Source organism: Leptodactylus fuscus, chromosome 5 (assembly GCF_031893055.1).
Source record: "Leptodactylus fuscus isolate aLepFus1 chromosome 5, aLepFus1.hap2, whole genome shotgun sequence".
In the NCBI taxonomy this organism is placed as follows: domain Eukaryota; kingdom Metazoa; phylum Chordata; class Amphibia; order Anura; family Leptodactylidae; genus Leptodactylus; species Leptodactylus fuscus.
In genome coordinates, this window is record NC_134269.1 from 106,806,914 (window position 1) to 106,830,031 (window position 23,118).

The 23,118-nt window shown below is 36.7% G+C and overlaps 1 protein-coding gene across 5 annotated transcripts; it reads left to right on the forward strand.

The window, feature by feature from the left end:
- The first annotated feature begins 3,257 nt into the window (after positions 1-3,257).
- On the forward strand, positions 3,258-22,401 carry GATA3 (GATA binding protein 3). Of its 5 annotated transcripts, none has more exons than XM_075273959.1 (5): positions 3,258-3,939; positions 5,105-5,602; positions 14,825-14,970; positions 16,455-16,580; positions 21,060-22,401. In XM_075273959.1, the coding sequence occupies exons 1-5, from the start codon at positions 3,696-3,698 to the stop codon at positions 21,342-21,344; spliced, it is 1,299 nt and encodes a 432-aa protein (XP_075130060.1). In that variant the 5' UTR covers positions 3,258-3,695; the 3' UTR covers positions 21,345-22,401. The 5 variants fall into 5 exon arrangements, with proteins under 5 accessions (XP_075130060.1, XP_075130061.1, XP_075130062.1 ...); XM_075273960.1 differs by having other exon boundaries at positions 14,828-14,970; XM_075273961.1 differs by lacking the exon at positions 14,825-14,970 and adding an exon at positions 15,027-15,106.
- Positions 22,402-23,118: the final 717 nt, after the last annotated feature.

Consider the following 23,118-nt stretch of genomic DNA (forward strand, 5'->3'; position numbering starts at 1 on the left):
CTGTGCCTTTTGTATGAGAAGAAACACAATCTCTGGGATCTCAGTGCCAGCTCCCTTCACTTCAAACCATATTGAAGGATTCTTCACTGCACTATTGTTTTAGTTAATTGGTGAAACAAAGGCGACTATTAGTGCTGAGCAGTCCATTAGGGGATGGAGGGATGGTCAGTGATCACCCTGCCCAGAGGCCACACTGTTCTGACAATGTCGCCCTTATCCTTCAGGAGACATTTGTTTTCCACTACAGTATGTTACACTTACGGATGCCCCATAGGTTCTTTAGCCATGTATTTATTCTCTTTGATATAAATATACAGTTCCATTTTGTATAGGTGATGGATGATTCTGTATAATGTATGTACAATGTGTATTGGCAGGGATGATTTCTAATACACTGAAGCTGATAATTACAGGATTGCTGCAGCAATGGAGTATTTGTCGCAGTGTTGTTATCTGTACTTCTTACGTAAACAGTCGCACTGATGGCCTAGGGCACAGTAAAGACTGACAGCTTGAATAGAGTTTTGGATTTTAAAGTGATTATTGCTACAAGAGTATTAGCAGAGTACATGACAAAGCTGCTATGACTCACAGCAGGTCAATTAGTACTGCAGCCATATGCATGCCATTACTCACATGGGCTGGAAGTGTGGGGTCTCATCTGATGGGGACACTGAGTGATTTACAGCTAAATCTATGTCTGATCATTGCATTGCACTGATTGCTTTGGGGCAGGAATGCAGCTTGTGCTTGGCATGCTGAGACGTGTAGTTCCGCATCAGCTCCATTGACGCCATGGCTGTGTGATTGGCAGGCTGCCGGCCAGGTCCGAGCTCCTCTACTACTCCAGCTTCCTGCCCTGGCTGTTTACTCGGCCTGTGACGTCACGGTTCCTGGCGTCGGTCAGACTGGACAGTGCAGGGCAATGCATAGCATCAAAAGAGCGGCCTCCCATTCTCAATAACATGCTGTCAATCTGCTGGCCGAGCGTGGACACTAGTGTGGACCATGAGAATAGTGCTATAACACACTACATAATATATAATAAATATATATTGCTCCACGTATATACACATGTATATACGGGTTGTGGCGGGAGTAACTGCAGCGTAGAAGTCACCTGAGCTACAGAAATCTCCTCTACTATTGTTTGCTTTCTGCCACATGGACATAATCCTTAGCTGGATTGTTGTGTTTCTTGCCATTGTCAAAAGTTGTGTACACAGGGGGTCTACAAATACCTGCTTGTGTATCTAGAGATGAGCAAGGGGCCAGGAGATCAGATGTCCATAGGAAGAAGATATAACATCTCACCATCATGTATCATCATCCTAGAATAGATAATGCTCTGTATTACAGAATTTGTGTATTTATGTACTTGGCCCATAATTGTCCCGGCATTGTACGTATAAAACCGTGTTCATATACGTAAATAAGTACAGGACGAGTTATTACATAGAAAAAAAAGAGATTAATAATAATAATAATAATAATAATAAAAAATAAATATATATATATATATATATATATATATATATATATATATATATATATATATATATAATAATGGAAGAGAGACTGGGTGAGTCTGGATGGAAAGTCTCCATGTGCATTGCATTTTTGTATATTAATTGTTAATAAATAGCGACAGTGGCGTAGTACTGTATGCCCATATATATATATATATATATATATATATATATATATATATATATATTTATTTCATCTTGTGCTATCGATCGATCTATGTGTATCTTTATCCATTCACATGTACATATATACACCTAGACGTATATACATAGATATATTTGTGTTCATAGACACATATATAAGCATACATAAGCACCTAACATTCACAGTATAGATATACACTCAGATGTATATAAGTAAAAGTGACAAGTGCAACACCCTATGTACAGTCGATATAGAAATATATAGCTAGGTGTGGGTGTCGGTGAGTTGGTACAACAGCTTATTACTTCTGTGCCGCTAGGGGATGCAGTGACTCAATGCACCAAGCAACAGGAGGTCCTAGGACCTGGAACTAGTGTGAACATCCGCCTACCATCAGCAGCAGCAGGCTGCACATTACTCAAGCCTGCTCCCACATAGTCACTATTCTACTCTTTACACATGTTGTATCTACCACCCCAATGTACTGACTTTATTTATATCTCTAAATAGGCCATCATAAACTGTACATTTACCTTAAATAGGCACATTTTTTTGCATGCAGTAATAATCTAAATACAAGCCAGAAAAAAGTGAAAACACCCTGCTAAATAGATACCAGAAAATAATCATGAATATAAAATGCAATAGATTAGTAGGTTATGTGTTATGTTTGTACAGACTGCAATGTGCACAGAATAAGCATTAGTGTAGTATAATATAATATTGCTATAATAGTAAGTGTTAATATAATAGACTGTTATGTAGAGCAATTAAGTAGTGCGTCCTGTTTCTGCAGAAATGATAATTAAATTAACAATAGCAATAAAATATTAAAAATAGTACTCATTACAATCGTCAACATTATATATATGTATACACACACACACACACACACACACACACACACACACACACACACACACACACATATATATATATATATATATATATATATATATATATATATACTGTTTTATTTATTTTTTTCAAGATAAGAATGGCGGTCATAATAATAATGATAATTAATAATAATAATAATAATAATTAATAATAATAATAGTTCTATATGTGGTGATAAATGGTGTCCTGTGTAATGCCTAATTTCTCATTCTATGGTCACTGTTATGTGCTGGTATGTATAGGCAGTTATCTCCATAGATCAAGCAGTGCGACAATAATAATAATATTAATAATAGTGCTGTATTTGTAGCTCTGTGAAGTGATCCAATGTAATGTACATACAGATAATGGTTATATATTAAGAATAGTAAGTATAGCTGCCAAGCACAGTGCATGTAAACAGTCTGTTGTGCAATATATAAACAATATTCATACTATAGGTGCAGCACTAGTGGTAATCGTTTGTAATGTAGGTGCAATGACTGTTTTATAAGTGCCTGGCCGCTCCCCTATATAATGCACATAGCAATAATATGGCTGTGGTACTATAGGTGTAAAGCTTGGTGTGTTAGCACATGACAGGGGCGTGTGTGATGATAAGGCTGGGAGGGGTCGGTACTGGGTGAGCCCCTCCTGGGTGACAGTCCCCTCCCTCCCCACTGATGACAGTGGAACCTCCTTAAGTTGCGTCTCGCCACAGCTGTCTGCGATCATTGAGCCGCCTGGCGCCATCCTGCTCCTTGCAGAAAGAATGCCTGCACTGTAAAAAATAGAGAGAAAACACGAGATCCGATCAGGCAGTCTGAGCCTCTCTCCCTGGGATCACATAGCCCTCCCTGCCCTCCTGCTTTGTATTGTGCTGGGCTGGTGCACAACTTCTGTGGGACAGTCACCTGAAGGAGCTGCAGCCTCTGCCCACCTGAGCTCCCAGCCTACACATTGCAGACTGCACTTAGTCCTAAGCTGCTCTTCTCTTTCCATCCTACAGGTCACTGACTTCACTGGATTTATTACTCTTCCTGCTTTTTTATTGATTTACTAATTTATCTGATTGGACTTGCATTTTGGCTATTTGGGACGCACAGAAGAACTTCTGCAACAAGTCCCAAGGGCTGCTGGGCATGGAGGTCTCTGCCACAGACCAGCCTCGCTGGGTCAGTCACCATCATCACCCGGCTGTACTTAATGGACAACACCCTGACTCCCACCACCCTGGGCTAAGTCATTCCTACATTGATCACTCTCAGTACCCTCTTACAGAAGACGTGGATGTACTTTTTAATATCGAAAGCCAAGGAACCCATGTCCCTTCCTACTATAGCAACTCAGTGCGAGCAGTGCCCAGGTACCCAGCTCCTCATCACGGTGAGTGCCAGTCTGCAGTGCTTGTCTTATTGATGTGTATTCCAAATGAAAACGTTATCTATCTATCTATCTATCTATCTATCTATCTATCTATCTATCTATCTATCTATCGAGAAACAACTTTTTTGTGTTTAAAGTATTCACGTAATATAACATTGATATGTATATATATATATATATATATATATATATATATAAATATATATATATATACATTATATATATATATATATATATATATATATATATATATATATATAGCGTTTGCTTGAGGTGTATCATTTTTAATCAGGTGTATCATTTCTAATTTTCCAAATGATTACACATCTATCTACCTGTCTATTTATCTATCTCACCTTTGACCTGTTGCTTGTGAATTCACTTTTTTTTTTAATAGAAAACATGTGTGATCTAGTATTTTCACACTTACTTCTTGCTAGCTTCCTGCATCCTGTGTATAGATCGCTCCCTCCTCTTCCTCTTCTGTCTTTCATACCTGCTTTAAATAATTTAGTTTATGATTAGAATTCCATTGTGATAAAGTATGTATACCGTTGTCTAATAAAAGTATAATATTGCTCAACTGATCTGGTGCAATGTTACTATAACTTGTACCTGCACATCTATTGGGTGAAATAGTTGCCCTGGCACTATAGTATAATACACTGTGATATGGAATATAATATTGCATTATAGTATAACATAACATTTCATAAGCAGATGCACTTCCTCTTCATTTTCGATTGTCTGCTAATGGAAATGAGCTCGTATATAATATATTTCATATTTCACATATATAATCATAGCAAGTTGTTGATACGGTATCATATAGTTCAATGCACAAGGTTATATAGAACATCAGGTGTCTACTATGACATTTCTATATTTAGCGTGATATGTTAAGTTTACCATATTATATACTTATTACAGGCAGGCAATATTTAATACAAGTATTTTACTCTTAATTGTTTTATAGTTTGTACAATTACAACATATGGGTGGCATATTTCAATATATATAGTTCTAAAATATTTACTCTAAAAGACAAACCAGAATCGTGAGAATCCCAACAGAAAATGGCTGTGTCTGTGAGGGCTCTGTGCACACTATGCATTCCGGAATATTTCATGACATGTAATCTTACCGTGTAATTGCATTTATTTAGGCCAGGTATGTCGCCCTCCACTTCTGCACCCCTGGTTGGATCATAGTAGTAAGGCTATAGGAGGACCTCATGCCGCATCACCATGGAACCTGCCTCCTTTCTCCAAGACCCACAGCCCTCCCGGACCCCTTACTGTCTATCCTCCTACGTCTTCATCATCCTCGTCCCTGGTTCCGGGCCACGCAAGTCCTCACCTCTTCCCCTTCCCCCCAACACCACCAAAAGATGTCTCCCCAGATCCCTCCATATCTAACACTGGATCCTCAGCTAATCGTCAAGAGGACAAGGATTGCATCAAATACCATACCGAAACCATGAAACTGGAGTCCTCTCACGCCAGAGCCTTAGGGGGAGCATCGTCTTCGGCCCACCACTCCATCTCCAACTATCAGTCCTATGTCCAAGACTATAGTCCAGGACTGTTCCCTCCAAATATTATTGGGGGATCTCCAACCAGCTTTCCATGTAAATCAAGACCAAAGACACGCTCAAGTACAGGTAGGATGGTTATTCTAATACTTATATTATGGTTTGATAGACATGAATTATCATTTATGCTCCTAATTTCACAGTTTTTCTATGGGAAGCCTAATCCATCATCTGGGGTGTCCGTTTTATTAGGTGTGGTAGTCCTAGTAATTCAAGGCCACAGTACTGAGTACAGGCCCGAGCAGAACCTTCATCAGCCATCCACTCTGCCGAACCGTGTAAGGTCAAGTCTGAAGTTTACTATTCACTTGTAACCCTGGTGACAAAACTTTCAGAGATTGCTAAAACAGCATAAAACTCTATCTATCTATCTATCTATCTATCTATCTATCTATCTATCTATCTATCTATCTATATGTCTATCTATCTATCTATCTTCTCTATCTATCCCACTATCTATCTATCTATCTATCTATCTATCTATCTATCTATCTATCTATCTATCTATCTTCTCTATCTATCCCATTATCTGTCTGTCTGTCTGTCTGTCTGTCTGTCTATCTATCTATCTATCTATCTATCTATCTATCTATCTATCTTCTCTATCTATCTTCTCTATCCATCTATCTATCTATCTATCTATCTATCTATCTATCTATCTATCTATCTTCTCTATCTATCCCATTATCTATCTATCTATCTATCTATCTATCTATCTATCTATCTATCTATCTATCTATCTATCTATCTATCCCTGTATCTCTCTCCTATCTCTCTCTCTCTATCCATCTATCTATCTATCTATCTATCTATCTATCTATCTATCTATCTATCTATCTATCTATCTATCTATCTATCTCTCTCTCTCTCTCTCTCTCTCTCTATCTATCTATCTATCTATCTATCTATCTATCTATCTATCTATCTATCTATCCCTGTATCTCTCTCCTATCTCTCTCTCTCTATCCATCTATCTATCTATCTATCTATCTATCTATCTATCTATCTATCTATCTATCTATCTATCTCTCTCTCTCTCTCTATCTCTCTATCTATCTATCTATCTATCTATCTATCTATCTATCTATCTATCTATCACCCAGCTCTAACACTTCCACTAGCTGTCTGACTAGTGTGTGACCTGGGAGAGGGCATTGCTGGCAGTGTCAGGGCTGTGTGTTCAGGGGGTTTTCCAGGGTGACATTTGCTCTGCTTGTCTGGGCTGGGACTGGATCTATTTAGCTGATATGTTTGACTTAATCCAATTATTTTCAGACTGCTGCACGCGACAGTTTCATTGTTTATCCAGCGCCAAGGAGTTTAATAGGGTCCGGATGTGGACAGGCTGCCCAGAGGACAGGGGATCTAACCCTAGGAGCTTACACTTCATAGCACGGCTCTGCTTAAGGCAGCACTTTTTATTCATGGGATCAGAATGTAAAGGTGCAGAGGATAATAGTGTGAACAGGAAAATATAATACTGCTAAGCATTATAAATGGATCATGGTCTATAAACCCCACCATATCAAGACAGCTTTTTAGATGGACATAAGATGCCATGCTGAGAAAATTCTCAGGGCAGTGCCCAAAATGAAGCTACTTTGCACAGTTCACATTATGATTTTTGTGATTTTTGAGTATCTATCTAAGTAAGAATGTCCATAAGCCAGACAGCACCAATAGTCAGATTGTAACATACCCAGCACAGCCAGTGTAGACTACTGCAGTGTAAATACTGGAGCATACTAGACAGGGAAATAGGTCACACATTGTTATTTTAGCACTATGTGTGGTTAGTAAACCCAAATCTCAGGTATGGAGGTGTCTGTGAGCAGACAATATCAGCTCGAAACTCTGAAAAGTCAAGTACATGTTTTTGAGAAAAATTTTAAAAAAAAATCATAGGGAGGCTACTATAGAGATGTCACTACTGTGGGCTCCTTGGAGATGATATGGACCTAAATGTAGATGTATGAGTCACAAACTAAAGAAAAAGAAAACAGTTACAACCTTGTGGTTGTGGTACTTGTGTTTCTTTCAAGTGTGTAGAGTGCAGGAACCAGACTTGACATGAACTGGGTTCTTCTGTAACGGCCTCCCACATCATAACACACAGAATAAACTGACAGCTGCTAGGCTTTAGGATGAGGCCTGTACAAGATGCTGTTTCAATGTATTCGGGTACGCAGCACAGGCACAATAGATGAAGGCGAATTTGACTGACATGAGGTTATATAAGCCAGTCCCATATGAGACATTAAATACATTTTTTCTTGTACGTGATGTTAGTCATGGACAGTGACAAATAATATTTCAGCAGATTTTACTTGAGAAATGACTCCCTAATAGCTATTGCCTCTTACACTGTGTACTAAATATGGGCTGGATATTGGATACACACAATGTCCTCTATAGCAATGAGCAAAGATGCCTGGACAGACCTGTTATTTACACTGTAACTGAAAACATCTTTTAGTCATTCACCTGATGGTAAACCCCATTTGTACTTCATTGGAAGCCACAGTTTACATGATTTGTTGTCTTCCATGCAAACACTTAGTCCCTTCAAAAGACTGACTTCTCTTCAAAGGAACAAGAGCAAAGCTATGGTGACAGATATCAATATTTTGTCACACATTGCTTAAGAAGAATGTATGCATTCTAATGGCAGACAATAGCATATAAGCTCCTACTTTTAAGGTAAACAGGGCCTCTTACGACTTCTACTGTTCAAGCTGAGTCTTTGAAAGAAGTTGCTCCAAGCCCACCTGGAAAATGACCTATTACCTTCCATTCATAGGCCTATCTACTTGTACTGAAGGAGGGTTGAGGCATGTATAAATAAAGCATAGCTATAGCGCTTTCATAACTATGACAGTGTGGTGTTAAAATGTAACTATGAGGGCAGCTGAGGCAATAAACAGTCAGACAATTTATTTTCATAAAATTTAATTGAGATATATATATATATATATATATATATATATATATATATATGTATACATACATGTGTGTGTGTATATACACGCTTACTGATTTCATACTATTAATGTTTTATTTATGGTACTTGTAATTATTGTAAAATATACTTCCAATAACCGCAAAATAAGCACTGCATTTATCTGTCTTTACAGTGGAAAGAATTTTCTAAAATATGAACCAGAATTTAGAAGGAATATTATGTGCTTGCAGATGTCATTGAGTTCTGCACTATAAAAATAACCTCCCTTCTTGGCATTGGAAAGGGTTAATTAAAGTACCATCCCAGCCCGCCCCCCCCCCAAAAAAAAAAAGAAAAAAGAAAAGAAACAGTAAATTGAACTTAGGCAAAGTTGAGGGTGAGTTACCAAAGAATCCCGGTAGATGGATTTGCACAAAATACCATGACAGAATTTGCATAGCTTTTTTCATTCCCATAATCTGCAGTTTGAGACCTCTGACAATCCATTATGTGTATTTAGTGAGACAGCAAATGCTTTGCTTATACTGAAGATATCGCTATACGTAGCCCTTTTTTTTTTTTTTTACCAAAACTCCAGCGTAAAGTGTAACCTGATAATGCTACATTTGCATAACAGTGCACCATTTAAGGTTTAGAGAATCCTAATTCTCAGGCCCTTCCGTGGTTATACACATTTACAGTATACACAGGCTATGTGTTTTATACAGTAACTGTAACGGTATATATTATAGACCTATTAGATTTTTTAAAATTAGATCTTTTAAGCATTTTGACAATAGAAATTGTTACATACTGTAGGCAAACATCACATCATAAAAGATCTAATATTGACCTCTCTAGTATATACAGTGCTATAATACAGTGCATAAAACTGAATGCCATTCATGTTTCAAATGTTATTAAATGAGGGATATTTTCATAAAAAAAAAAATTGTAGCAAAAAATAAAATAAAAAAAGTGATATAAAGTGTACAAATTTGATGATCCCGGGACGTAAAGATTAAACAGTGTCAAGAACGTCAAATTCTTCTGCCAGAAAGTGTCTTGAGTAGTAATTGTTTACAAGATCAAGGATAGGATAGCGAATTGGTGTGATTTTCGACTGATAATTCTTTTCCTGAGGAAACTCATAGCATATAATCTTTTCCTGAGGTAACTCATAGCATATAATCTTTTCCTGAGGTAACTCATAGTGTTTAATCTGCCATGTCTATGAGTCTACTACTACCTTTACATTAGTACACTTTTCTGCTGTTATTATTGTTATTACTCGCTGAAACATGCAGAACGTGAAAGGTTTTCCTGTTTAATATGCAAATGTCACAGGTATTTACCACAAGAAGTCACAGTCAGCAAAACTGCGCTTTCACTTTTGAATAATCAGATAGAATCTAATCAAACCCAACTAAAAGAGGTAAAACTATACCCACAGAGCCACCGGAACGTTCCCCTATTGTTATTGCCACAAAAACAACAATTGGGCCTACCTCATAAATAGATCAAATGTATATCCATATAGATGTGTGTTCTTAACTTATGGGCCACACCAAATATCTTACCAATAGCTCAGTCTGCTGTGAAATATATATGTAGGATGTGAGATAAAAATTCTAATATCTCTGAGGCAAAATATTGTCAAAAAAGTCAATATCATATTGTTAATATGCAAAAAAAAAAACTATTAAAAAGAACGCCAGGTGAGCCAGGGCTGTTTACATTCTCCCCTAGCCGTCCTCCTTTATTTGATTTATCCCAGGCTCATAGAGTCACGCCATTTTCCATTTGTAGTGATATATATTTGTTTCAGGAATCTCCGCAGTGTATAAATATGTGTAGCACTGGAATTAAGGAACGTCATGCACTACCCTCATAACATATTATCAGAACGTAAGAATTGTATTCATCTCCATCAAGTAAAAATGTATAAATGATCTTTCCCAGATGACTGTAATAGAAAGGAACTAATTATCTCCGTGCAAAACCTCATCCCAAACCGCCATAATGTTCTGTACGTCTTTAGATTTGTTTGATCATTTACATTTTTTTTTTTCGTTTTTGCCTTTTTTTACACTACATATACATAATTTCCTCTTTATTACTGGCTTGAAAACAGATTGACATAGTTCAAATGCTATTATTATTATTTCAGGCCCTGTTAGGTTTTAGTTTCATTGAGACTTGACTAATCTATATCCAAATCACCGTATATACAGTTTAGTTATTACTCAAGCAAACTTCCAACCTCAGAGATACCCACCATGGGTCATTAGGTACATATGGCCTTACATTTTTAATTTCTGGAAGACAGTAGGGCCGTTTTATTATGAGGGGACTTTTAAAGCCGCTGTTCTGACTTGTTTTATTTTTCTATTGTGTTTATTTGGGACACATATAACAAAACGTCTCACGCTGGTTCCTAAACTCGTCGCAGTTCTCTAGTGGTGAGCCCCAGACTTCACTAAATATTTTTGGTGCATTTTACAAGCCAATTTGGAAGTGTAGTGTGCCCGCTCCAAAATGTAGTGACAGTTTAAAAAGCCCTATATAGTGATTTAAGTGTACAGCGATGAGCCTTCCATACTCCGCCCACATATCAAGTCACTTTCGTAAAAAGCCTCACTAGGTGAATAACAATAGAAAGATGGCGCATGTCACAAAGTAAGTTAAGGGCAAATCAAAAATGTCACTAATAAAAAATGCACCAAAATACTGTCACCAACGCAATGATATATTGACCCCATTATGTCCTCATGATCTAATAGTTTAATAGTCTAACGGTAGGCTGTTAAACTTTACACCATATGTAATATCTCTTCCAAGATATGTTTCCAGTGACATAGAAGGGAAGGTGTTAACTGTGACTTTCTGTAAACAGTACCAAGTAGCTAATGGATTCTGCAGAGCTTGGTGTCTGGTATAACTTCTGTTTGCATGAACCAGACACAATTTCTTGCACACTAACCTATAACCTGTATTCCTCCTTTAACATACAATTATATAAATGGCATGGTTTTCCTTTTTTCTTCTTTGTAAAATAAAGTTGCTCCAGGTGTGACAAACTAAATGAACTATATCTCCTGTTAAGTATATAGTATTACACAACCTGCCCCCATTGCAATATAACTGCATTTTAATATATTACACATTACAAACTATTACATTACAATTCTATAAAGCAGAGTCGCCCTTTAAATTTTATATACCCCATTCAGAGCTGTGTCCTTGTATAACTGGCATAATAATAAATCTAAGATACAAAATAGAGATTATGACCAATTGTCCTGCAGCCCCACTAAAACTGACAGTTTAATCTGAAGTTCAATGCAATAGTGTACATTAAAGATGACAAAAGTGACTGACATCTGGCTGCATTTTTTTCACGTCCATTAAGGGTCAGGTTCATCGACTAGCAATCACAGTTGTTTTCGACCCTGCTTATTCTGGTAAGGTGTATGGGCAGATCTGGGCATCTTCTCAGAAAGCTCCTAGGTGTGCAGCTATAATAAGGTCTGGTTTGTGTATACACATATGTAACAAACATGTAGTCGGCCTCATTAAATACGTCATCCAACTTGCATATTATATAATTTGACCAAATAAGGGGGATGAGAATATGAATGTAAATAAGGTTCTGGCACTACGCGGTTGTAGGCCTCACTTACACACTGAAGTATGTCTTCTATTAGGCTTACAGAGATCAAACAAATATTTTCGAGCCACCAAACCCTAGTGGGACCAATTACACGCTTATGACAAAGAAATCTTTTATGTAGAAAGTTTAACCCCATTCTGCCACGCCTTATTTTTATCTAAGTATTTCCAAGTATCAAATTACTGGGTGTTTATTGTAGTTTAGCATATCATTTATTGAGGTGAATTTAGGGCAGAAGCTTTATATATACGTTTCCTACTGGAGTCCTTGGGTCAATTTGTGGTGATGTCATCAATACATGTATAGCGCTAATCATAAAATTAATTTATTAAATTGTTCGTTAACAGGGTGGAAACTCGGAGCGTAGCTATCTAGGGGCAAATAGCCACGGCTAGGGGTGACCTGTACAAGAGGGTATCTGCCAGTTTTCAGGGGCCTCCTATCCCTCATACAGATAATGGGGTTTCATCTTATAGCATGCATTCAATCTTCCTGAGGTTACCCACATTACATTAAAAACGCTGTAAATTGCTCCCCAGTTTCCCTTAGAATCATATTATAAATTGTTCCATTGTCAGCATTTACAAAACTCATCTCTATGTAGTCTATTGCTACCGATAACAGTGGAAATTACCATATGGTTTAAGATATACGTTCTTGCCCATACCTGCTTTTGATATAAGTGTCATGACGTCACAGTTCCCACTTTGGGGGTTGAGTACACTTCTGGTCCACCCTTAGTTATGGCTAAGGCAGTGCTTGACTTGTGATTTCGGAATGGAGGAATTAATAGCGCATTAGGTGTGGTTTATAGTTCAAGACTTATGATCTATCCCTGTATACATGAGTACTAGAACATTAGGTTATTTCCTTTGTATAAGTTATATGAAGGCATCATTTGTTCTAGTCGCCTCTTCTAATGTTAATATAAATAGTAAGATCTTGGCACACAAGTACTACGTTCTTCTATAGGAATGGTGCATTGGTGCCCATGTGACAGGAAGTCCGTATATACAGAAACTCTACACACCTATCTAAGGAATATAGTGCTACATAGATGTCTTAAAGGAGACTAATAATGAAATTCCTGTGGTCTATGGTAAAGAATAGGTATTGGTTTATTTTGTGTCACCATTACCATAACTTTTATATTGATTGAGCTTTTAGTTTTGATAGAAGTACGTTTATCTGTTAGGCTTTGTTCACATATGCAGTGGAGGCCACTTTGGGAGTCTCAGGTGCAGATCCTGTCAGAGATGCCAGACAAAATAGCCCAGCATAATGCAATATATTGTCTGGTAAAATGACGGATTCCCTGATCTAAAGTCAATGGACCCCATTATAGTCAACAAGTTCTGTCAACCAGTGGTGTAATTTTCGCTGTTGTGTTCCTGTGATGTTCTGCTTCAGTAGTGCAGCGCTCTCTAACCTGTGCTTTTCTAGTTGTTTCAAAACTACAATGATTGAGTCCAAGAGGTTGGAGGTCAGTGATTTCGTGGATCATGTAGTCTTTGGAAAACTTTATGGCCATGTATGAGTATGTAGAGCATAGAAGGAAGCCTTACTCCTGGTGACACTCCTGAGGGGGCTCTGTCACATAGTTTTATAGATGGATTGTAAGATTCCTGGTCAAAGTCCTGGAATATCTGCTAACAATTCTCTCTGACTAAGGCTAAGGCCTCAAATAGCGAAATTCAACTAAAGAATGATGCAGAAAGAAAAAGCTGCAGATTTTTTTCTACATCATTTTTCATTGCGTTTTACGTTTTTTGGCTGCATCTGTGGGAAATGCTTGTGGTTATGTGAAAATGTTGGCAAAATCAGCTTTTCTGCAGTGTGTGGATGATACTAAACTAAGTCTCATTCACTTTTCTGGTACAGTAAAACCCCCTTTTTTTTTTTTGTGGTGCATTTCCGTAGCATTCAATTCCGCTGCATTTTTCCTACATGGGATCTAATCCTAAGCAAGGATTTTATCGCATTGCATCTATACATTATAAATTGGCAGATAATGGCTGGAAATAACCTGTACAACATATACCACACATAAATGTTCTATAGTCTATATAGTGTACAGATTTCTGGAACAGGCCTGCAGAGTCTGCCTACTCAATTTATTATAATTTTTTTATTTGAAAAAGACATATCAAAATTGAGATTTTGCAAAAGTGTATTTGCTGCTTAGTCATTTTGGTTTTATTATGATGCTGGTTTGCTTTACTACAAGAAAAAAAAAAAAAATCAGTGTAGGCCATGATCTGCTGTCACAGCATCTGTATAAACTCAATGATCCCTGTGGAATAAACTATACAAAATGGGTTTCACTTTGAATATGTACAACTTATTTGCCACTGGTTTCAGTTTCATTCATTTCCTGTTTTATTTGTATGAATATCTATAGAAATTTTGTATGTTTATATATTATGAATTATGATGCTAACTAGTGTTATGGACTATAAAATCTGTCTTAAAAAGTCTTAATAGCTGGTACTGTCATAATGTTATAATTTTAAAGATTAAGTTTACAAATGTTATGACCCGGTATAGCCTACGACCATGTATCATAAATTTAATGCAGGTCACATATACATTTATCTTTATTTATTACTATGTTAGTAGTGAATTGCTCCCGAAATAACGTTGTTCAGAGATCAACCATTTGTAATCTTGTTTTCAGAAGGCAGGGAGTGTGTAAACTGTGGGGCAACCTCAACCCCTCTGTGGAGGCGAGATGGCACCGGGCATTATCTTTGTAATGCATGTGGACTCTATCACAAAATGAACGGCCAGAACCGACCCCTCATTAAACCTAAAAGAAGGCTGGTAAGTGAGAAACCAACATGCAAACACCAACTCTCTTCTTTCTCTAATCTCCTCAGCTCAGGAAGGGAAGCTTTCAGCAGGATATTGGCATCTCCACCAAAAGACTTGTTATAGTGGCCAGAAGAACTGTTTTCAAGTAAGGAAGATTAGACACTCTTGGTCCCACATTACCCATTTTTATTGCCATCTGCTTGGGTTCTAGCTCTCACACATATTTGGCGTCATGCACGCAGAGCTATTATATACACATACCAAAAGATCTTATGGCTTTAACTATCCTCATTAGACAACAATGGGTCCCTGTAATTAAATTACTAATGCGGTAGTGATCCCTTTACAGATCACATTAGAATGAGACCTTCTCTAATGCTAGAAAAATGCACATACAATGTAAATCTACAAACTTTCACTATTTCGCTTGAATTCTGCTGATTCTTTTTGTGACAAAACATACCTGTAAGGAGCAAAGTACAGATATTTCACAATCTCAGCAATCTATTAACATGATAATAATTCTGAATGTATACAAAAGTATAGGTTAATAAAAAACATATATATAACTATACCAAAGATACACTAAAGTACAGATAGGATGGCTCTTCTAAACAGACAGTAACATCTTTAGTTGTATATTATGGTCACAGATATCTCTCATTGACATGAATTGTCATTTATATTCCAAGCTTCAGAAATGTTCTCTGGTACACTAGGTGGTCCCTGTAATATGTGTTGTATGATACATGTAATGGTTTCAGTCCCGGTAAGGTCACACGGCTATGTACAGGCTATAACAGGGTCATTAGATTCTTCAGATTCCCTCTGCCGACACTGCAACTTCTCTCTTATAGCTGCACTAAGCACATCTAACTCTTTATAGAAGACTTTCACAAGAATACTTACTTGTCTTAAAGTGCATATATTACCTATCATTCTATTGTATATCTGTTTAATATACAATTATTCTATCCTATCTATCTATCTATCTATCTATCTATCTATCTATCTATCTATCTATAAGTCACGAAAAAGAAGGTCTTTCATAAATAAGGGAATTCACAAAGCTTTGATTTTTGGCAGTTGTCCCCGTCTCCACTCCCTCCTTATATGTGAATTTAACTTCCCAGGAAATATCTGCCGGAAATCTGAACTCCTTAGATAACTCCCAAGTAACAATTTCCTCAAAGTAAACCATTAAATGAGTTACACAGCAGGAAGGACTAGGAAAACTGCAGCCTATTTGAATGGCTATATGTCATCACTTGTAAATACAGATCTGAATTATTACAAATGTAAAGGAAAACCAATCACGAAAACAGCACCACAGTAAATGAGAGACTGCAGAGATACTGCATGATATTCAATTTAACCCCTTTTTTCTTAGTAAATCTCTATTCACTTCTGACTGTATGCCAGTTTTGTTGGTGCATTGATACATCACCTGTTGTAGTCATGCTGTAACATTAATTATATTGTTTCTTTTTCAGTCCGCAGCTAGAAGAGCAGGTACGTCTTGTGCAAACTGTCAAACTACCACCACTACACTGTGGAGAAGGAATGCCAATGGCGACCCTGTGTGTAACGCCTGTGGGCTCTACTTTAAACTGCACAATGTAAGTCTATACTACCAGTTAAGGCAAAGCCCCACTTCCAATGAAAAAAAATATTTTCCTTTCTGAAAAAAATGTGTTTTAACCAGTTTAGCCTTAATAAAGTAACGTAATTATGAATGCTGTAGGGTGAGTTTTCTGCAACAGTAGCAGTCACCTGAATGGAGCAAAAAAATTCATGTGCTTGCCACCTAATGAATCCCATTTAGGGGATTGGAACAGATTCTCAGTTTCAGAAATCTGTCTTGTGTGAATTCACCAGTAAACTAGGGTCACACATTGTGGAAAGGCAGAGTTGCTGGCTGTGTAGCAGAACAGCAAAAAGTGCATTTTACACTACCAGCAAAGTGACTGAAATTTCATTTAATCTAATCCACATATGGCGGGAAAAAAAAGATGCAGAAAAGCAACTTTTTTCAAAATTTTGTTAATTTTATACATTTTTTAAATTTTGTTAAGTTTAGCTGTGGAATATTGAGTGTTTTGCCTAATCATTTAATAGGGAAGGAAAAATCGCAGAGGAAAACACAGCAAAAATAGTAAAAAAGCAATACATTTTTGCTGCCTTTTAACCTGTAGCATTTTATAGCTGCATTTTCGCTGTGTTAAAGCTAATAATATTGCCTTCTGTTTTACCTCCTTATAACACTATGGTATTGATGAGGCCTATTAATTATACTATGTGCCATATTATATAATGAAGTCAATTTTAAAAATCTCTTGCTGGTTATTTTCCTTTAAGGATGAGTTCACACACTAAAGTTTTTAACTTAATAAGGATCCCAGAAATATATATGCTGCATCAGCAACCTCATTTAGATGAATGTAACTGATTTTAAATGACCTGTGTGTGAATTCAATCTTAATTGTTAACCCTTTGTGGAGCTGTATTTTTTATACTGACATAGAGACTTCAGTGTCAGGATCACAAATGGTATTAAATGTGTCGCTTCGGTTAGGAGAGTGTTAAGATATGAATCTAGTAAGAATTCCAACATGACATTTTCCTATTAGAATTAAACACTGTCACTACTAAACTGTGCGCTGAAGAGTAAACGGTTAAAATTGTTCTATACAATTCTATAACAACAGAAGCTCCGCCTGTTCTTTATAAATAACTTATTAAATTAGTATTGAGAATTTGTCATAAATATGATTTTTAAGGGGATGTAATACTGGTAAATTGGAACAATGAAATGAATACCAGTGACTTAATAAAATAAGAATATGAGGAGTTGGATTAAATATAAATATTCTTGTAATTTTATCAAATACATTGCAGTGCTTTTTAATTTCTTCACTGTTAAATGGATAATACAGTTGAAGAAATGTAGGCTTCTCCATAAGTTAATATCTGAGCGGTGCAGTTATGTAAGCACACTCGCTGTATATAGCATATGACATGTCTGCATAGAAATACTTGTGATGCATTAAGAGATTAATTACATTTAGACATTACATTTATACGTTGTGCGGCTTCCATATGACTTATCTTTATTAGGAAATACTACCCAAATATATTTACACTTGGCTGACAGACCGTCTAGGTGTCTTCATGTGGTGTGAAACACAACAAGCCCATAGCAAGATTAAGCTTGCTTTATTTTCATTTCATTAAATATTTCCTTTGATATGCAATGCAGACTGTAATGTAAAATAGGTCATCACTTCACATCTGCAAATGAAACTTGGAAACTTGTCTCATATTTCCAAGGTGTAGATATTTATTGCAGGCAAATAGTTTCTTGTCTAGGTTAGAGAGTAGATTCTGCTTCGTGTTAACCCTTTGTAGCCGAGCAGGAGATTTTTGACAATTTTCCGCGAGGCTTGCAGGTAATGACTAGTTTAGCAGGTTGAGCTTAGTAGTCCTTCAAACCACATTTGTTATTTTTTGACAGATTAATTAATTCCTTAACACTTATGGCAATCACTATCATAAAGACATTGTCACATGACAACATGACTGCTCATGTTGCAATCCACGCATTTATTTACAGTCCTGCCAAGCACTTGGCACTTTTACTTCTTGGTACTTTACACCCATTGTTCATTTACAAAACATTTTTTGCATAGAATCACATTTACTTAGACAAATTAGTTAATAAACATTATCATAGAATAACATAAAATTGGAGAAAGATTTTAATAACCATGCTACTACTATTTACTAATAGTCTTATAAGGTTGAGACTCTCAGTATGTCCTTCAGTTAATACCCATATTAGCATGACAAATATATAGTAGTAAACTGCTAAGACAGAATTTCAACTCCATTGTGTATGCATTATATTTTACTATGTTTTTACATATAGTTTACAAACCGTACCGTACAGTACCCATAGGGTTTTATAGGGCCGATGTAAGATTCCTGACACGTCGGTTAATGTCATTTTAAGCCTGGATACTTTTTTCTTTTTACTGTATAAGAGAATGTAGGCTGCAAAACTTTTCAAAACAACAGGAAACCACAAAGTGTGCATGTACTGTATATAGTATACTTTTTATTGCAGTGAAATGACAGATTAAAATACATGTATATTGTCATAGGGATGGCACCTATATACTGATTTGTAATGGATTTCTGATATATCCATAGAAAAGTAGTAGTAAGAGGTTGCACTATGTACAGTGGATGCATGCAGTGTACTAAAACCTGAAATCATCCTGGAGCTAACAAATTCTTAATATGTGAAGAGATGGTTTTAGGCATGGATTATTTGTTAAATATATAATAAATTAATATTAAATTTGTCCAATATTTTGACACTTAAATTTACAAATAGAGAGAACAATGCCAATACTGTGAAAATGATGACACAACAGTGTTATATTCAGAGAATGCACTATATAATGCCTTTTACTTTATATAAGGTGAAATAGGAAAGGTTATGTGTTACCAGCCATTTAGTTTTTATAAACGTGTCGATTTTTTATTAATTGGAAATCCATTAATTCAGCACTTAATAATCCAGAAAGTTTTAATAATTTCGGATGGGTCAGTTCTCACTGATTTGTACTGTACATAGATTTTTTTTGTTTCAAATCAATGGTAAAGTGAAATCACCGTCAATTCCTTAAAATAATCTGCTGTGACAGATGCAGCTTACAAGAGTTGTAAAAGCTGACCACCTCTGACAATATGCGGAGCTAATTAGGAAGATAATGGGGTCTTGCTGTCATGTAGGATCAGGAACAATTCCCTGCTACTAAAGCCACACACCAGTGTTTTATTGGATGACCTCACCACAGCACGGTCACCCTTTATAGAGTAAAGAAACAATTTGGCAAGTATTTGTTAATTGTTAAGTGAATGGCACCAGACTACTGCAATCAATCCATGCTGTATAGAGCAGCATGCACAAGCTGACACTTTTCACATTGAGCGATTTCTGGTTGGAACAGACAGCTGTCAGTAAGACGGCCTCAGTCCAGAAGTATTACAGCTTTTTGTGTTTGGTTAATAGCACAAAACTGTAAAATGCTGTATGTGCAGTTCAGGAGTCACAGGTCACAAGAAAACAACAATACAGTGTTCATGAGGAAGAATTACTCAAGATATTAGACACATAATGCGTGTGCGTGTGTAAATATATATAATATTAAGTTATTAGAATGGATAAACTGAATAATAATAAGCATAATCATTTATTATTATTATTATTATTAGATTCTTTTTGGGCAGAATTTATCAGAATTACACTTGCAGAGTAAAGAAATTGCCAGTTATAATGCTAAAAAGACATTTTCTTAGAAGGTATGACGTACCCTGTAGGCCCAAACTCTAACATAATAATGGACCTTGAAGGTCCACAGCAGACCTTATTTGGAGACAACAAGGCACATTCACTGGTCTAATCTGTGCTCTCCTGGTGTCAGATCCACCATAACTATTAGGAGACTTCTTAATTATTCTGTCAAATCTCAGAAGGAGTATAGGCCAGAAAATGAAACCTATTAAAGTAAGTAGCCGGAGTAGGTTTTAGGAATTACTTAGGCCTGAAAACTGAAATCTTGAATGTGTTGGGCCATCAAGGCTTGTCCCTCACCAACTGTCCCCACTCGTATTCTACCCACAAGTTTATAATGTGGTGTCAGGGCAGAAACAGGTGGAAAACGACACCATTTTTGGTGCAAATGCACTATGTAGCAAAAATGATGCGTTTAACCTTGCAAAGTTAGTTTACTGAATGTTCCCCAGTGACTTGCCATAAGGGTCTTTGATACCAAGGTACAAAAGTAGTGCAAATATTACTATACAGAAAGAGGGTTGTCCCTCAGGTAGGCCTCAGGTGTCCTAGTCCTGGCACTAACCTAACACTTAAAATAGGCACTGTTTTATGAGGACTTTTTAAAGTTTGTATTTATATGAATGCCTGAGAATTAAAATCTACCAAGTAATTTACCAAGTTATTTTGTGTGCCGGCACTCTGCAAAAGAAATTAAGGAAAGGGAAACAAAATCAAATAATTATTTTTTGTTTAGATTAACAGACCTTTGACTATGAAGAAGGAAGGAATCCAGACCAGAAACCGAAAAATGTCTAGCAAGTCGAAGAAGAGTAAAAAGATCCATGATGGTCTCGAGGACTACACGAAAGGAACTTCATTCAGCCCTGCTGCCCTCTCCAGACATATGTCTACGCTTAGCCACATTTCACCTTTTAGCCACCCCAGTCACATGCTGACCACACCAACACCAATGCACCCACCGTCCAGCCTCTCTTTTGCACCTCATCATCCCTCCAGTATGGTCACTGCCATGGGTTAGACTTTAAACCTTGTTCCTTGCAACCCTCTTAAGACTTCATCTCTATTTTGCATTTTATTTGCAAACTGATGACCTCCCCTAATCTATGGAAAGAAAGTTATTTAAATGCTCACACAATGTAGTGTTAGCAACTTTTAAAGGAACTCACTATGGCATCTGCGCATTCTTGACCACTGAATCTGGATCCCATTTGTGAATAAGCCATTTAAACTTCGACTCCCTGTTGACAAGGGTTTCTATTGCTGTGAACAAAATTATGAACATTGAAAAAAATATAAAAAGCAAAATAAAAATAATAAAACAAACTTCGATATTGTAAATTTTGGGGACTTTTATCACCACATAGCACCTGTATAAAAAGCATGAAGGACCACAAGGCTATAAGGAGACGGTGGCTTTGGAAACTAAGACTTTTAGACGACGATGCTTTTTGTCTAAGAACATGAACAAGCTGCCAGTGTTGTCTTCCTCTAGCTGGCTGGAGTTGTATGATGCATTAAACTTGTAGAACGTTCATACATTCAGGATTTGGGCCTCTCTTAAGGATGTTCTATTGGTCCCAGGCAATCAGTGTTAATATACCGATATTGCCCAAATGGATGTACAGCTAGCCCATTCCTCAGGCCTAAATGCATTGTGAACAAGTTCCTGTAATTGTTGTTTGTATGTATAATTCAAAGACACCTGAATAATAAAAAAAAAGATGTAGATTTATTTCATCATATTATACAGACTGATTGGTTGTATAAATTTATTTACTGCTAGTGTAAAGAACTGCTTTTATTGTTTTCATATTATTTTTCTTTCTTTAAAAATAAAATAGATTACATTCGGTTGAACGAGGTGGTTTGTTATCTATTCGTTCTTAAATAGTTAAATATTGACACTGGTAAAGACCATACATATGTGATAAAACGTGAAATAGGCTGCAGACTTTCCTGCCCATGTTTAATACATATATATGTGGGATAACCTGTTTGCCTGAAAAAGGAAAAAGATCTATTGTTGTGAACGAGAGCTGAACAGATGGGTGGGGGGACTGCATTTTTTTTGCAAAGTTAAGGGATATATGTAACTGCATTGCTGAATACTGTAATTCATAAATCACTATGAAGTTCAGGGGTTAGATCTCCTGTGGATTGTATTATGTGAAAGCTTACTCAAGTATTTCATATTGAAATAAAATGAGCTGCTACTGTTTCTTATTGTTTATGTTATTACTTGATAATGTACTAAAAGCAATGTAAGGCTTAGACTCCATCACAGGATCAGTTGCAGACTCTACCATATTTGTTACAAAACAGCACAGGATACAGTGCTATTTTTCAGGTAAAGTTATGGAATCTGACAGATCCAATTAAGTCAATTGGATCTGTGGAGTGCCATTGGTTTCTGTTATGTGAAAGATCCTTCATAGCTTGAATTCCCACTTTTCTGCTACTGTGATGGAATAGAAAAAACTGAATTCCTAATGTAAATGTGAACTCAGCTTAATTCCAGTCTGCTCACAAAATTAGTTAAAGAGATATATTTATTGGCCATTATTATACTGCAGCGGCATAATGTGAAGGTCCTGGGCTTCAATGTAAAATCCCTACCTTGCTTGTGCCACTTAGAATAGTTTAATATTTTCTGTGGGAGATAGATCTTTTGGGGCACTGTCAGGATGCAGGTTCTGGTAGCTACTGTTACCTCTATACACCTATAGCTATGTCCCTGGTTTGGGGGTGGCAATCCGATCCAATATGGTGGTACGTCTTTATCGCTGAGATTT